The following is a 17,244-nucleotide window of genomic DNA, read 5'->3' on the forward strand; positions in this document are numbered from 1 at the left end:
AGCAAATACTTGTATTTTATGCAGAAAAGATTTCTTAAAATTTGTAAGCCGTAACTGGAGACTGAGCTATTTTAAATGACAGCTTAAAACAAAAGCAAAAATTATAGAATAATTCAGGTAAGAAGTGACTTGTGGAGTTCATCCAATCCAACCACGCACTAAAAACTGGGTCAACTTTAAAGCTGAATCAAAATACTGAGAGTTTATATGCTCAGTGATTAGATATGTTGACACATCTGTTAAAATGTTATAAAAGAAGTTAGATATGCAAATTGACATTATAAACAGCTCAAATTCAAACTTTGTTTCCCCACAAATATACCTCAGCAGCATTATTTGCCACCCTTTTTCTAAGAAAAGCTTCTTTGTGCAGGCCATTTCTCCATCTCACTTTAAACCTGAGCACAGGCTTCCGCCACCCCCCTTTCGTAGGCACTGGCACTTGTGTGGTCTCACAGTAAACTCATGAAACTCATCCAGCTGAACACCCAACTTGGCAGAAAACTCACAATTAGTTGGCCAAGTAAATTCTAATGTTGGCACAAGGTGGCACTGGGAAAGTGCAGCTGGATGCAGAACATCCTTTTTGTGAGAAGTGCACATTTACTTCATTTTGAAACTGCAGAATCAGGCCCTTTACTAACCCCCCTGATCCTCTCTGCAACAAGCATACAGGAGTGCAGAGCAGAGCCTACAAACAAAATTTAAATTCTCCTAAATAAGGACCAAGTGGAAAGAAGCTTTAAAATTCTCGCTGCTGCTCCAACTTTTAACTGTATCACAGGAAGCACATAGAGAGAACAAAACCAAACCAACCAACCAACAAAAACCTGTGTCATTTAAAATGAAAGGAAATAAAAACTCCACCAATGTAACAAAGACTGAAAGACTGGTACATGAAGCTTGTTAAAGCTGTTGGGAATAAAACATTAGAAGTAGGCTGGGGATGGGGATCAAATGATGCGAAAGAAAGCTGAGGAGCACCTCTTTTCCTCCGTGTCCCAGGCACTCTATTAATGGGATTCAAGAGGAGATGGGACACAGCTTCTCACCTGAACCCTGACATCAGGATGGAAATTATACAGGCCTTTATAAAGGAACTAGGGATCAAAAGGTATCTTGAAAAGCTGAGGTAAATGGAACAGATTTAGCAAGGCAAGGATTCCTAATTCTTGAACCTTGCTTTTGTAAGGAGAGGACCCTACAAAGCAAGTTAAATCTGAACTAATTCTAGTCAATGGAGAAGTCTACTATCAGATACTTCCCTAGCTGATGGGGCAAGTTTGTACAACCTCTCTTTCCACGCCTGACGATCCATTATTGCCAGCTAAGAAACAGAAAGAACGTGGCATATGCCAGAAAAAAAAAAAAAAAACCACCAACAAATTTAAGTTAGCTATTTTCAAAAAATAAACACACATCTTTAATTACACTATCATCTTTTCCCACCCACCCCAAGAGAACTTTATTCTTACCCAGTGAGAGGTCAAGGCCTCCTCAAAAAAAGTTAAGGCTGTCTAAGAAATGAAAGTGCAGATCTTCTTTCTTTTGATTTTACAAAAAAAGAAAAGCATTTAGTGCACAGCAGATGGAACCAAAGGGTCCTGGATCAGTTCATGCTATCTTGGAAATTACCAAGCCTGTCAAACACATAAATGTTGTTTTACCATTTCACACACTTTTAGCAAATTCTTGGTTTATTCCTCCCTCTTGTTTCTTATCAAACATTTGCTTTCTAAACTTCACAGAACTCTCTCCTTATTCAACTGAAAAGTCTTACCCAGAATCAAAATGCCATATGATCTAAAAGTTATACAAATGATAAAGTGTCAGACTTCTCTAAACAGTTCAATTTCAGAATTTACTGAATTCAAAGAGTTGTTTTAAAAAAAAAAAACACTCTCCCCCTCTTCTTATCAAAATACTGTTTCTCCACTTCTATTTACATTTGATTCTATGTGGAACACACCAGCTCAGTATAGCCTTTATTTTCGTTAAATGTTCACAAACAGCAGCCAAAGATAAGGATTTAATTTTCTTCTTTGAAGTGGCGCAGTATTTACCCTGAATGTGCAGAAATGGCTCTACACATACTGCCTTTGAAATTCGGCTGCCCTTTCAAGCTTGGTACACAACCCTTAGAAGCTGGCCCCTGCTAGGCCACAGGAAAGCTCTGAAGCTGCTGGTGGGGTGTCCATTCTCCACTTCCTTACGAAAGGGTAGTATCAGATTTAATTTATATTGTCCAAGAGTAGAGAAAAGCAAAAAGAAAGATATCACAGGTCAAACAACTCTGTATCTAAACTAGCAATATCTCATACCAAATGTATTATTTCTCTAGTACATCCAGAAGAATCATATCCTTTTATTGATTTCCTTTTATGTACATATCAAAACATACTAAATCAGTGGCAGAGATTAACTCATAACCATTAACTTCTGCTATCAGAATCTTATATACTGCTGTAAGACTGACAAACTGGTTTCAGACACTACAGAGGATATTTAGAAATTAGCGTTTTTTTAAAACTCAGTATTATTTTAAAGTTAAAAAAAAAAAAAACCAGATTCAGTACAGGTATATGGTCAGCATGAAATTGTTGCAAGTTCAGAAGAAGTTACACCATTTCAGCAACTAGAAAACTAGTGATGAATTGATAAATGGGAGATAAATAATTCCGTTTATATCAAAGGTTAAGTCAAAGAACTTTATCTGACCAGAAACAAAATGTCACCTCTTCTTTCATTTTGAAGAAAAAGAACAGGACACCAAAGAATTGTTTTTAGTTACTTAGAATTTATAAAATGGGTTTTCATTACAAAAGTGCAATGAAAATGTTTTGACAATAACCCTGATTCAACTTTATTTCCCAGAGGGCTCTCATGTTTAAAAAAAAAATCTTAGAATGCATAGCCCACCAACTGTGATGTGCCAACAATCTCAAAAAGCAGTAGTAATTTAAAGTGAGAAGAATCTTGTTGAAGAGGCAAAAAAGGTTGCCTGTTATCCTAGATTTATTTTTCCTTCCATAAAACCTCAGTCTGTACAGACAAGATCTTTCTGACTCGTGCATTTTCAAATACGGTTAAAGCTGGGCTAGTCCTTATATGCAAAGGCACTTAGGCATGGAAACAATACTAGCAGACCACAACACAAAATTTAAAAATACCAAACAAGCAAACAAAAAAAACCTAAAGAGACTAGTATGCATCTTCCCTAGTTCAGACAAACTGCATATATAAAGAACATATCTGCAGTAGTCCCAAAACTCAGTAATCATTTTTATGTAATAATGATTTGTTAGATGAAAAAAGAATGTATTATACACACATATTTAGAAGGCCTGTGTCATCTACATAAAGTTCAAGAGGCATACTAATACTTTTAGGCTGATGTTTTTCTTCAGTAGTTTGATACCATGTTCATAAACATCAGCTCAACATGTGGGTTTCTACCATAAATATTTTGGAAAGGGATCTTTATATATGAATCACATAGTGAAGCTCACCACATTACTACATGAGAGAAGGTGTTTTGGGACAGACATCATCTCAGCACAGCTTTAACACTCTCACCTTGAAAACTCTGGGAAACAGGGAGATAGGATCAATTGTCCAATATCTTTTTTTTTTCCCTTTGGTTCTCCATTTCCAAACCCATTATTTACATTTCTTCTAACTATGGGGTACTCTTAGGATGTCACCCAGGTTACCTAAATTTCAAGAAGTAATACTGAACAAATTAAACTTCTTCCTTTAAGAAGAATGCCTAACCACAAAAACACACACAACCCACAATACACATACGTACATATTCATACACTATGAATCAGCTAGAACAGAAGGCAGTTTAAAATGAAAAATAATCAGGCAGAAGAAGGACACAGAGTTCAGCTGTTAAGTACTCACAAGTTATTACTCTATTCTTATTCACACCTCTTCACCCTTTCCAGATGCAGCCTGGCAGCCCGGAGCAATGGCCACCTATCCAGAGCAGTAACCACTACCCAAACTGATTACATCCTGCTTAACATTAAGTTACCATATATGGGAGTAATTCTTCTTACAAATCACCCCTTGGTAAGTTCCATCTAATATGCTCAACTAAGTTGGAGAAAGGATCAGAAGAATGTGTCACAGCGTCGCAGTGTCTTCAAATTTCATAAGATGTATAAATACCCTCCTACAGTTCCTACAGCTGCAGCAATAACAGCATTAACCAAAAGTATAATGAGAAGTTAGGATGAACATCTTTTTCTTCTACAGCAAATAAAAAGATGCATTGTATAGCAGAAGTTCACCTGTTTATCAGGTTTACTGAGTACATAACATCCATCAGCAGGGATTCTTTGAAGATTCCTGTCCTGAACTTTCTATCTAAGATCCAGTTAACAAGTTTGATTCTGTATCATTAAGAAATCTTCATATAAGATACACGTAAGAGTATAACCACCTTAACCTTCTCCGCAAATGTCACTCAGTACAGGTGTGATCCTGCAGTTAGAGCAACCAAACCACTTTTCTATTACAAACGCTGGCTCTGCCTTTCCAATACCAGTAAAAACCAAAGTCTTTGTTGCTCTAACCATATAATTGGACATTATCTCCTTCCACCAGGTGTAGGAGTGGTACAGCAGTTCAGTGGTGACCCACAATACTCACAATCTGCAAGAACTTCATACAGCTTCCCAAGAAAAAGGAGACCTACCAGATTTCTTTACAATAGTACTGCAAATCAGTTTAATTAAAAAGATGATGACACCTACTTAGCCTTAGGCAGGCTTTTTTCCCTTTTTCTTGAGTAGATGAGAAAATAAAACAAGAGGGAAAAAAACCCCAACAAACAAAACCATAAAAATCACTCCAAACTAGAGCAGAAACTTAAGCAAGTATGTAGGACCCAAAATGCCACAGCAGACTTATAATTAATGTTTTAGCATGTCACTACTTTTACTACAATTGCATACAGTATTTCAGTTTCTGTATAATACATGCTTAAGTTTACAAAAAATTGTCTAAATCTGTTTACAGAATCAATTCTTTAAAAATGCTAAGATTTCTTGCTATTGTGGTCACCTGCTGATTGTTGACAGACTGCACACAGATACAGCTTCTGGTACCAGGCCAAACTTACATTTAATCTGGGGAAAACAAATCCAGCATGGCTTTTTATCTGTATATTCAAGAAAACAGGAGTCAAAGTTTCACTAATCGAAAAACATGTTGAACGTGCTATGTTGTCAAGTCATGAAAGTGGCACTAAGCAACAAGAACCACCCCTAAAATGGAAAAATTAGATCAACTTTTTCAGCTTATCTGAGAAAGAACAAAGTAAATTTGTTATACGCCTTAGATTATTAAATTCCATTACCATTTTTAAAGTAAAAGGTAACATGATACCTGGCCTTCAAAAACTTAAGAGTCCTGGTTTCCTACCTTTGCTCCTCTATGTAGTGATACTTAAACTGCCACTTTCCTTATATATTTTTGTTTCTAAATTACATTCATTCCAGTATAAAATACAACTAGTGCATAAAAATGCTGCAAATAAAGTGGAAATGTCTTTATCTAAAGACCTTTTCATGTCTTAAAATGTCTTTAAAAAGACTATTTTGATCTCCAGTTCTTTCTCATTGTAAGTTCTGCTGCCTAGTTTTAAATTATTTGGAAAATAATTTAAACCTCTGCTTCATCCCACCCCATATAATCCATGACATCTTTCAAATATGCAGCAGAGCTATTAACTACATGTCAACAAGTCTATGAAGACAGATCTTATTTTTTTAAGACAGTAAACACAGTATTTTTCAGCGCATACTTTTTTGCAGTTAATTCTGTGTTTACATTTTAAGTAACGTAACTTCTATTCATGTTGAATTAATTCACTTTACATGCACAGTATAGAATATTCCTGCTCTGTAACCACCTGCTTATGGAAGAAGCAAATCTAATACTGCCAGCAGAAAAACATTCTCCTGAAATAATCGCTTTCTTAAAAATAAATAACTCAGTGCAGTATTACGGAGTACATAATATGAACCACTAAAGCAACAGATGATACCAAGGTGTGTGGGGGAAAGGGAGTCATACCTAACACACAAAGCTAAAGCCCTTCTCCAATCACAGGCACAGAAAAATACCACATGTCATATAAATCTTTGAGATACCACATAATTTAGTTGAAAAATGGTTTATTACACCGCAGTTTCAGTCCCACAAGAAAACAAAGTTTCCTATATTTAAAACACAGCACTGTCCTACTCAAGTAATTTAAAGTTTATTTCCATGATCAGAAACCAAGGGAAAATACTTCAGTTTGGAGTTCACACTGAGATGGATAAAGCTGATCCCTATTAGAGAAGTCAGGTTCCATCCAGCAGCTCTTATTTCAAACAGACACACTACAGAAGCAGTATTAAGACTCATATAAACGTTAAGGACTATGACAGCAGACAATGAAGACCACTTTTGATTTAAGTGGGCCTTCAGTTTGCAGAAGTCTTCTGTTGTCCAGATTACATTTATTCCGGACGCTACTTTTATTTGAAGGAATGATGCTTCCAGAACATAGCAAATACATCAGCTGAAAGAACCAAGACCGCTAAAATTTAAGAATATGGATAAAGAGGGAGAAAAAAAAATAACAAAAAAATCTACATCCATCTGCCAACTGGTGTGTGAGAAGAACACACACTTTTGGAAAACCTTGCATATTGATCAGTTGCTTTCTCACAATGCCGTAGGATATATGCAGGTACTTGCAGCCAGCACTTGATTTTTTTGCTTCTGACTTCAGTCAGAAGGGCCCTTTCTAAATCTTTAGTTATTTGGACAACTCCACATAGCAATTAATGGCCATTTTATCAAAGGTAACAAATTGAAACTTCAAACCCATAGCACTAAGCCTGAATATCTACGGCTTAGTTACCAGCAGATTGTTACTATATACAACTCTCCACTACAAATCTCGCTTCAATTAATTCATTTTAAATGCATCAAGTCAGAATACCTCCATTATATTGCTGTGTGATTACAGGACAAACCAAACACAACACACAAGTAATGTAAGAGCTATTTACTGCATCATCTCTGCTTCAAGAGGTAAAACCATTTAATATTTCCTGTACACTGTACTCATTTTTATCTTGATCTTCCACCAGAACTTTGGCAAAAGATAGAATAAAAGAGGAGTAAAAGACTCCTGTCTCACACCTACCCACTCTATTCTCTCCTATAATTTCCTTAGTAGAGCTAGAACAGGTCACATCAAGTATTGCAATCTGATAACATGAAAACGGCTACATGGACTCTTTATCATCTCCGTACTGCTGGATGCACAGTCACTGCAAAGAGTCCCTAGGAGAGATGTGACTATAGGTCAGGAGCAGAGAGTAGTCAATAAAGGAATCGCACGGAAAGAATCAGCAGAAACCCTCAAGACTTCAGGTACGGGTACTAAGAGAGCAGCAAGCTCTGCACAGCCCATCACAGGGGAAGAGCAGAGCACAGGGAGGCCTGGATGCACACTGGTACTGGCACTAGCAGCTGGCAGCTGCATCAAAAACATCATTAATCCTCCAAAGGAGAAATTACAAAGAAAAGGTATTCAACTTTGAAGCTGGATTTCAGCTAAAAAAAGTAAGCAACGTTAGTTATGACGACTTATTAGAAAGCCTGAAACTTTCAAAGGAAGATTTGGAGAAAGCATTTTAAAAACTCCACATCAATCTACAAATAAAGCCACCACAGCCTCTGTACCTTAACCCTCACGTCACAGCCCTGAAACCAGTCAGAAACTCCACCTCACTTCTGTTTCACCCCCATTTGGTAACACTTCACTGAAAGCCCTAACAACGTTAAGAGCCCGATTGTTTTTCCCTCTCATCTCAACTTTTTAAGGAACGGCCCAAGCCACGACATCCGCGTTCTGTAGAGAGACCGTGCTAGAGCAAAGCCGTGCGCGTCACTGGCACCTGAGGGGAAAGAAACCCAAACGCTGCAGTAAAGTTTATTTCTGCGAGGGAAACCCCGGCCACGGCAGGCTCAGGCTGTCACCGCCGCCAGCGCCGCGGGCGTAGCAGAGCGGGCGGCGGGGACAGGGACAGGCCACCCCGGCGGAGGGAGAGAGAGAGGCAAGGGACACCCTGCCCGCCCGCTCCCGCCGCTGAACACCGTCTCAGAAGAGGCTGGCGAACCGGGACAGGCAGCTATGGGGCGCGGGAGATGCAATGCCCTCACCCCTCCCGCCAGGCCGGCTCTGGGGCTCCGGCCTCCGGCCTGTGGCGCAGCCCCGCGTGCCGGGGCGGGGGGCACCGCCGCGGGGGAGGGTCTCACGCAGGTCCCGGGGAGGTAACAGGCCCCGGCCCGCCGGGCGCGGGTGCTCCCGGCAGCGCCGAAGGGTGTTGGCCACTCACCCACGCAGGCAGATCCGCGGAGGAGACGCTGAGCCGCACCGCCTCCTCCTCGTCCTCCAGGAAGGCGAGCGCCCGGCCCAGGCGGGAGCTCTTGCCGCCGCGGTGCCTGCGGATCCAGAAGAGCCCGCACAGGGCGATGAGCACCCAGCTGAAGCTCAGCCCCAGGTAGCCCAGCACATACACGGGGAAGATCAGCACGAAGCTCCTCGCAAACTGCGACACCAAGCCCGTCACGTCCACGCTCAGCAGCGGTGGAGGCGACTCCGGCACAGGGTCCGCAGCCGCCGCGTTCTCCGCAGCGGGATCCGCGGCGGACCCCGCGCCGGGGGGCTGCTTAGCGCCTGCCCCGCTCATGCTACCGCAGCGGCGGCTCCTACTGCTGCTGCCGCTCCTCCCGCTGCTCCTCCTCCTGGGGCGCTGGCGGCGAGCGGGCAGGGGGCAGGGCGGTGGCGGCAGCGCCTCCTCGCATCCCGCGCCCGGCCCCGCTCACCGCGCTCCGGCACCACCCGCTGCCGCTTCCGGGCTTGGCCGGCCCAGCTCCGACCGCCGCTGCCGCCGGGAGTAGGCGGCTCGGCCCGGCCGCCGCTATTGGCGCCCGGCCGCCGCACGAACGCCTCTGCCCGCCACCTCCCCCGCCCCGGGCAGCCTCTTCCCCTCCCCTGCGCCGCTCGCTCATCCCTCCCTCGCAGGCCTGCCCGGCAAGCGCGGGTTCGCACCGCCGCCGGGAACCGCGTCCGCTCGGGTCCCTCGCCCGGCTGCGCTCGGGGCTACGGCCATCACTGCGCGGCCTCCGGGAATGCGGGAAGAGGAACGCGGCTCTGGGGGGCACCGCGAGGAAAGGGCTCTTGGTGGGTGGCAGGAGCAGGACGAGCGTGCGAAGGCGTGTGTGCACTTCCTCATGGGCAAACCACACCGTCTCCCATTCTCTTCAGTCACGTATGCGGTTGTATGGTTTCTACCTGTTACGCCCTTCGATAACAGCCTTCGTGTCTCTCTTTGTTCCTTGTTGATGGGTATTATTAAAGGAGAGACTGATCAATGCCTCAGAGGAACCAGACGCTGGTCACTCCGCGTCTTAGTTACAACAGGTGCTTCCTGAAGCTTTGCTCACACATCCTCACATAAAGCTGCCTCCTCTGTCATCTTGTTAACTCACACGAGTACCGAGGATGGCACCCACTGTTTCGGGATTTGTTAAACAGAAAAAACCTGATTTTACATAGGTTTGTGTCCTATATCCCTTTAACACCTGGTTCCCACATCATTCCTCCTATCATTCCTTTATCTTTTCAAATAATGTAGCCCGCGACCAGTTTCGTAAGAGGCAGCTGTTGCTTGTCCTTAGCTCTGTCCTTATCAGCTTGCTGGTACACACTCACTGATAAAACTCAGCATTTACCACGAGTTTGGGTTTTTTTTTCTTTTGGCTTTAAATAGCTGACTTTTCACTTAGTGTGAATGAGGGTCCTTTCTCCTCTCTTCAAATGCCAATGTTCACACAATGTGTAGGACTTTGAGACTTAATATTTGCAGGCAGGGATGAGGGGAGAATGGCTTTAGCCAATAGTCTGAAAAGTTATGAAAACACACACAAATGGACAAATAGGAAAGCTGTATAAGCTTCACTTTATTAAGAAGTGAAAGTAACCTCATCTCAATTATCCAGAGAAAGTTGAAAAGGCAATGGCATCAAAGGAAAAGTTGTTTGCTTCGTGCTGCACAGCAGAATTGGAAAAAGAATCTGTATTTTGACAACTGAATGTGGTGTTCTGTTTTCTCTTCTTTCCAAAATCCCTCCATGCCTGCCATCAGACTCAATGGACCACTTTAAGCTAAAACAATTTCTGGCCATAGACTCATGCTGCTCTTCTGTACTTCCTCTTTACCATTGACAGTGTATGTTTCCCATCTGTGTATTAGGTTACTAAGGATGAAAATTCAGAAGAACCAAATAATAAAAAAAGAAGTAACAAAATCAGTGATTTACTACTAGGTGGCAATCCAAGCTTTCAAATAACAATTTACTTTAGGCCTTCTAGAGAACTCAAAACACCTACAGGCTCTAACCATGAGGGAACTGAAGAGCAGCATGAAACCCTAGAAAATTCTGTGACCTTAAACTGAGGATATCGAGTATGATGCTGTGACCCCTTTGGACACCAGTGAAATTAACTACAGTAAATCTGGGTGATTTTTTGCATTTATTGAATTCCTCTTCTTATTACTTACTCTGCTTATAATGTGACTTTAATGTGGACTCATCACTCCTGAGTTTCAGTAACACCTACTACAAATGGACATATTGTATGCTGGCTTCCTCCATTACATCCAACACTATTAATATTCTCTCATTTTTTCAAGTCTTTTGTTCTCAGCCTTGGACTCCATTGTCCATTTTATTTCCCCATCTGGCCTCACAGTATCTGCATCAGAATACAACTGTACCACAGACTAAAATGAAAATTAAAAATGAAAGAAAAAAAAGTGATTGAATTAATGTGATATTTGGCAAGTAACACTTTACCATATGGTACATATCATTCTGCTCTCATATATGTCCAGCATGTATTTTGAAAATCAGCTGAATATAGAATTTAGAGGAGTACCCCACACAGTCAAATTTAATACAATGGAGAAACACAACAGGAAATAAAAATTAATCTTGTAGGAGCATTTAGGATGACAAACATATAAGTGTAGACCAGGCAGCCTAGCACTGATTCTGAGCAGAGTAATTCATTAATCTATGTGGAAGTTTGATTAATCAGAACTAAAAGTGGGTGATAATGTGCCAGTCAAATAGGAAAACAGAAGCAAGATCTTGTAGCATGCATTTGATAATGTTTATCTGTAACATCAAGAGGCAGTTCTGATAAAGAGGTTACCGCTGACTTCTAAGAACCTCTGTAGATAGCTGACTTGGACCCACACAATATTTTGATGAAGAAACTGGGTGGTATGAAATTAGCATACCCACTGTTGTAATAGAGACAAAAGAGTCTTGTTAAAATCAAGATACAAAGTCTGCTGCTAAGGCATAAATTAGTGCTAGTTACTCCATTATAATTTTTTTTACTAAAATGTTCTGGATAAACACTAGTTATTTGTTCATTCTAATATTTTGGTGTTGATAAAGAGTTTAATAATTTGCTCAAGAATCTTGGATGTTAGTGCACATATTTCTGATCGTATACTTTAATATTTACAAATTCAGTCTCCTATGCATCAGGAACTCTTGAAGACATATGGCCCAGAGACTGCTCTGACTTCTCCTTAAGTATCCTATAATCAATTGTATCAGCTACACAGCTGATTGTATTTATTTTATTTAGATAACATTTATTCTTTTCACATCCTGCCTTTTTAGGCCTGTTGTGTTATTAGAATTTTAATTAATATGTTTTGTTTGCAATATTTCTTTATACCCATTCTTAGCCATATGTGTTTGCTTCTCCTTTTTTGCTCTTTTGAATGCAATAGCTTTCATAGCAAAGGAGTGTCATTCTATGTTTACCTTTACCTTGCATCACCATCAGTTTGCCATGATGATTTTTTTTCCAGTAAATACTGGCACTACTCTTCAGAATAACTTCCCAAAAGGTCTTGTTTGTACATCATTTTTGATGATGAGAAAAATTGGGAAAATTCAGTTTATGTGGAAAAAAAGAAAACCTCCGTTTTCCTGACTTCTTTGTATTTCACATAAGAAAACATGTTTTGGAAGCAATTTTAATTGTTACTTTGTGACATTTTCAGTAATGATTTATTTCCCTGAAGGACAATGTGTGGTATTACACCTTAGTTTACCCAACAACATTATTTCAGTCTAATGGTTCTCTGTAGAGGTTTTTAGCTATTGAAGAGAAATCTTTATTGAATAGAAATCGGAGAATTTTTGCTGAGGAACTTTATCCTTAAAAAATTGAATTATTAATGCAAATATAATTTACATGAAATTTTATCCTAGTAGATTCTCATGATGGAATACTCTCTAGTTCTGTGTTTAATGTTATCCAGCTGTCTCAACCTGCTCCAGATTATCTAGTGTAGACCACAAATATTTTCTGCCTGCTTCACATTATCTAATATATAGCACAAAGAAGAGTCAAAAGACTCTAACATACCTGAGCTTCTGTTGTTTGGAGAAAAACTACGTATGTCTGATCCCTGGTATCACCCAGGCTGGCTTCAGTTTCACTGAATGCATAAATTGTACTCTCATGACAAGATCCTCAAATATTTATTGTTCCTGAAGACAGAAATACTTTCCACTAAAATGTGTTTCTTAACAAGTTTTCACAGTAATTATAGTCTCATTTTTTAACCCCCATGGGATTCTTACAAGTTCAAAACTAAAGGCACAAACTTTACTACAAAGACACACATTTTTGCTATTTCTATTTATGAACCTGGAGGACTAAGAGAAGCATTTTGACACTTTGCAGGAGGTCATTTATGTATGTCTGCTGATAAAAAAAGGGGGGGGGAGGGGAGGAACCCCTACAAAGTCTAGATCCTAACAAATTCCTTTCGTCATTAAAAAGAAAAAAAAAGAAAAAAGTATGGGGTTTTTTTAAATAATAGAAGAGTCATGACTTCTAAGCCTAGTGGAAAGTTGTCATGTTGTCCCTCTGAGGGGTAATATTTCCAGTAACTTTTTGGTATAATACTGTGATGTGTCATTCCACAGAGGTGAAGAAAAATGCAATATTGTTTCACAGGCTTAGAGGAACATCCGAAGATAAAAACAAACAAACAAAAAAAGTTTATTACTACAGAATAGAAAAAGCTGTGCTATTTTATATTCCTGTTTTTCAGATAACAGTGCAGGTGGAAAAGGAGATATATGTACCAAGCCAGACAAGAGAAAAACCTGTAGAAGCTAAAATTGTAAAAAAGTTCCCAGGGCTACCAAACCCCTTGTTTACAACACTTTTCTTGGAAAGAAAATCTGGGACATCCTTTTGTGCTGACTTTACGCAACAGGTATGTGTCATTTTATTGCCTGCATTCATTGAGTCTAACACACATTTTATAGAAGCAGTCAAACCACTGATGTATTAATTTTCTCCACTACATTGGTGAGACATTGTAGTGTATTTTAATACATGGTGGTGATGCCATGATGATTTTTTGCCTTTTCTTTTATATACCTTTTATATACCCTTTTATATAAATTTTATGTATCCTCAGTGCTTTTAACATGCATACTTGTAATTCCTTAAGTCAAATAACTTAGCAAAGTTATAATATTCCATCATGCCAAGAAGCCAAACGTCCTGGAGGCCTTGCAGTTGGAAGCCAAAAAGCCCTACACTATCCTGAGAAACCAAGGTCCTCTCTAAAACACATCCTGTAAACTAAGATAAACCCATCCAGGGGAAAATTCCTCAGGATGGAGAAATATCACACTAATCATTCAAGCCTCTCATTAGAAAATCTTTGATAAATGTACTAATTTGCAAAATCTATAAATTGTGTACGCGATCTACCGTGTGTGTGCGTTTCGGCGCATTCCACCTTGGCGAAGTGGTGCACCTTAAAGATCCTTAATTAAATACCAAAGTAAAAACCCCTTTTTCCCTTAACCATGTCTGGCTCTTAATTTTAAGACCAGAGAAAGGCAACAGTGGAAACATTTAAGAATGCACAAATTTTAGTACTGTTATTGCAAAGGTGCTATTCTACCTTGTGTTCTCATGCAGCAGTTAAACTTCAGTTTGAACCCCCAGTTTAAGATTTGAATAGTTCTTTCCAAACCCTCTAGTGGCACTTTCCCGCATCTGGAATTTTTCTCCTGTCTTAGAGATGCCTGACTAGTATACTATCATACTGCTAAGAAGAAAAAAGCTATTAGCAGCCAAAACTGACATTTAAAAATTTTTTTTTGCAGTAAATACATATGCTTGTTCTAAACAGCAGACAAGAGAAACAGAACTTGAAAAAAAAGCTGCTTCTTCAATCCAATTTTTGGTATCACTGTCACATTTACTTATTTAGTTACATGTGTTTGCTATATTGTTGTTAGAAATAAAATTCAGTTATAAAGTTGTTTTGTCCTTCAGTTTCTATACATAGGAAAGCATTTCTGTAGAGACCCTTCCTAGGCAGATGCCTAGTTCCATGTGTTTATAACACTGTCTCCACTGTGGCTAAAGAGCTCTTTGAGTTAATCCAAGATGACTTTTATGGCCACTTTTATTTGTTCAGGGAAGAACGTATAAAATCATAGAGTCATAGCAAAGTTTGAGTTGGGAGGGACCTTTAAGATCATCTAGTTCCACCTCTCTTGCCATGGGCAGAGACATCTTCCACTAGTCCAGGTTGCTCAGAGCTCCATCCAACCTGGCCTTGAACACTTCCAGGGAATGGGGCTTCTCTGGGCAACCTGTTCCAGTTCTTTACCACCTTCACAGTAAAGAATTTTTACCCAATAATCAATCTAAATCTACTCTCTTTTAATCCATTCTCCAGTGTCCTGTTAGCTCATGCTCTTGCAAAAAGTCCCTCTCTTTCTTGCAGGCTCCCTTCAGGTACTGGAAGGCTGCAGTAATGTCACCCCAAAGCCTTCTCTTCTCCAGGCTGAACAATCCCAATTCTCTCAGCCTTTCCTCATAGCAGAGGTGCTCCATCCCTCTGAGCACCTTGGTGGCCTCCTGTGGACTTGCTCCTACAGTTTTATGTCCTTCCTGTGCTGGGACCCCAGAGCTGGAGGCAGATCTGCAGGTGGGATCTCACCAGAGCGGGGCAGAGGAGAAGAATCCCCTCCCTCCCCTGCTGCCCACAGTACTTTGGATGCAGCCCAGGACATGTCTGGATTTCTGGGCTGTGAGTGCCCATGGCTGGCTCATGTCCAGCCTCTCATCTACCAAAACCCCCAAGTCCTTCTGGGCAGGGCTGCTCTCGATCTGTTCATCCCTCAGCCTGTGTCGATAAGAGATGCTTATAGATTATTATTGTTCTGCCAAAACCAGATAAATAATTCATAAGAAGGTTTATGAATATTTTAGTATCCATAGATGTTTATATTTAGTGGATGCAATTTAGCCCTTAAGAGTCATACTTACATTAATGGTGTGTTTGGGCTTTTTCTTTTTTCCTTGGGTTTTTGTGTGCGTGTTTTGTTTGTTTGTTTGTGTGTGTAGTTTGGGTTTTTTAAATAAAATATTAAGATGGGGGGGTTTTGTTCATAACTGCATGCATGATTTACTTTTTTGCTACATGATAGAGGAAAATATTTCACAGTTTGGACAGTGGAAACTTCTACACCATTTTTAATTTATTCTGGAAATATGAACACAAGGCAAGGTATCACGGGTTTGTACGTACTTGTCAACTGATTATTTAAGGCCAAGTATAAGGAGTTAAATTTTATCTCTTTGAAGTCAGCCACAAACTCCCATTGAACTATGGCAAGAATGTTTCTCAAATGCAAAAATGCGTCTTCCTTTGCTTTCTTTCCCCCTCAGTAGTCAGTTTTCTACAACCATCAATATTAGCAGTAGCAGTTACATATTAACTTTTTTTTACACTCTGAAAATAGGGAACAAAGTTAAAAGAACCCAGAGGAACTTTCACTTGGTCTTTTAAATTGCACGTGTTAATGGGTTGTAAATATTTGCTGTGAAATGGCACACACCTTTCCTTCAGGCAACCATCGAGCTCATTCCAGGTGTGTTTGGTGAGCTGCCACTTGCACTTTGTTGCAGAAATCAGCTCTGGTACTTGTCACTGGGGGAATATTATTACCATTTTAATTTATTTGTACAAGTGTTTTTCATACCTGCCTCTACCCAGCATCTGGATAAGTGGCAGATTAAGCATAGCACCCTTTCACAATATTTTTGCCCTGCAGTAATTGTGCACAACTTTATTACAAGTGAGTCAGCCATGATGAGGGATGGTTTCATTATACACTTAACCTAGAGTTGGTCGGTGCTGAAGAGGAGAACAACACTACTTGAGGGCTGTGGGGATGTGTGCCCCATCCCCAACTCACAGGGTCTAAGCTCTCACCTGTGGAAACCCAGCTGGGCATCAGCTCCGAATCACAGAATGGGTCAGGCTGGAAGGGTCATCTGGTCTTTCCATCACAATTCACCAACTCACCTCGTTTCAGTAAAGAGGTGATTGATGTACTACAGTTATTGAAATTAGAATATGATCAGTGGGTCATCTGGTCCAACCTCCCTGCTCAAGCAGGGTCATCCCAGAGCACATGGGATGTGTGGACAGGATTTTGTCCAGATGATTCTGGAATATCTCCAGTGAGGGAGACTCCACAGTGTCTCTGCACAATCTGTTTCGGTGCACGGTCACCTGCACAGTAAAGAAGTTCTTCCTCACGTTCAGGTGGAACTTCTGTGCAGCAGTTTCTGCACGGTGTCTCTTGTCCTATTGCTCAGGATCACCAAGCAGAACCTGGTCCATCCTCTTGGCATCCTCCCATAGATATTTATACACATTAACGAGGTCGCCTGTCACTTGTCTCTTCTTAAGGCTAAACTGGCCCCGCTCCCTCAGCTGTTCCTTGTAAAATATGCTCCTGTCACTTCATTAACTTCGTTGCCCTCCGCTGGACCCGCGACAGGAGCTCCTTGTCCCTCCTGTACTGAGGAGTCCAGAAATGAACACAGCACTCCAGATGTGCATCACCGGGGCTGAGGAGAAGGGCAGGATCACCTCCCTGACCTGTTGGCACCCCAGGATCCCCTTGTCCTTGTCCGCTGTCGCTGCACGGCGACCTTCCCGCGGCCATGCCGCCACCCGGGCGGCGCCGGCGCATCCATCGCTCGGCGAGCGGCTGCTGCCCCTGGTTGCCGGGGCGGGC

General features: G+C 41.0%; 1 protein-coding gene across 1 annotated transcript in view; it reads right to left on the reverse strand.

Annotated features, from left to right (window-relative positions):
* Window positions 1–8,871, reverse strand: part of LOC309580043 (extended synaptotagmin-2-like) — a gene marked incomplete at its 3' end in the record, with an annotated part of 60,642 nt that extends 51,771 nt beyond the window's left edge. The window contains exon 1 of the mRNA XM_082293732.1: window positions 8,415–8,871. Coding sequence (XP_082149858.1) covers window positions 8,415–8,768 — 354 coding nt within the window. The 5' untranslated portion in view covers window positions 8,769–8,871. The remainder of the gene's footprint in view (window positions 1–8,414) is intronic.
* Window positions 8,872–17,244: the final 8,373 nt, after the last annotated feature.

The sequence above is a fragment of the Coloeus monedula genome (assembly GCF_965178545.1).
Source record: "Coloeus monedula genome assembly, chromosome: 1".
Lineage (NCBI taxonomy): Eukaryota > Metazoa > Chordata > Aves > Passeriformes > Corvidae > Coloeus > Coloeus monedula.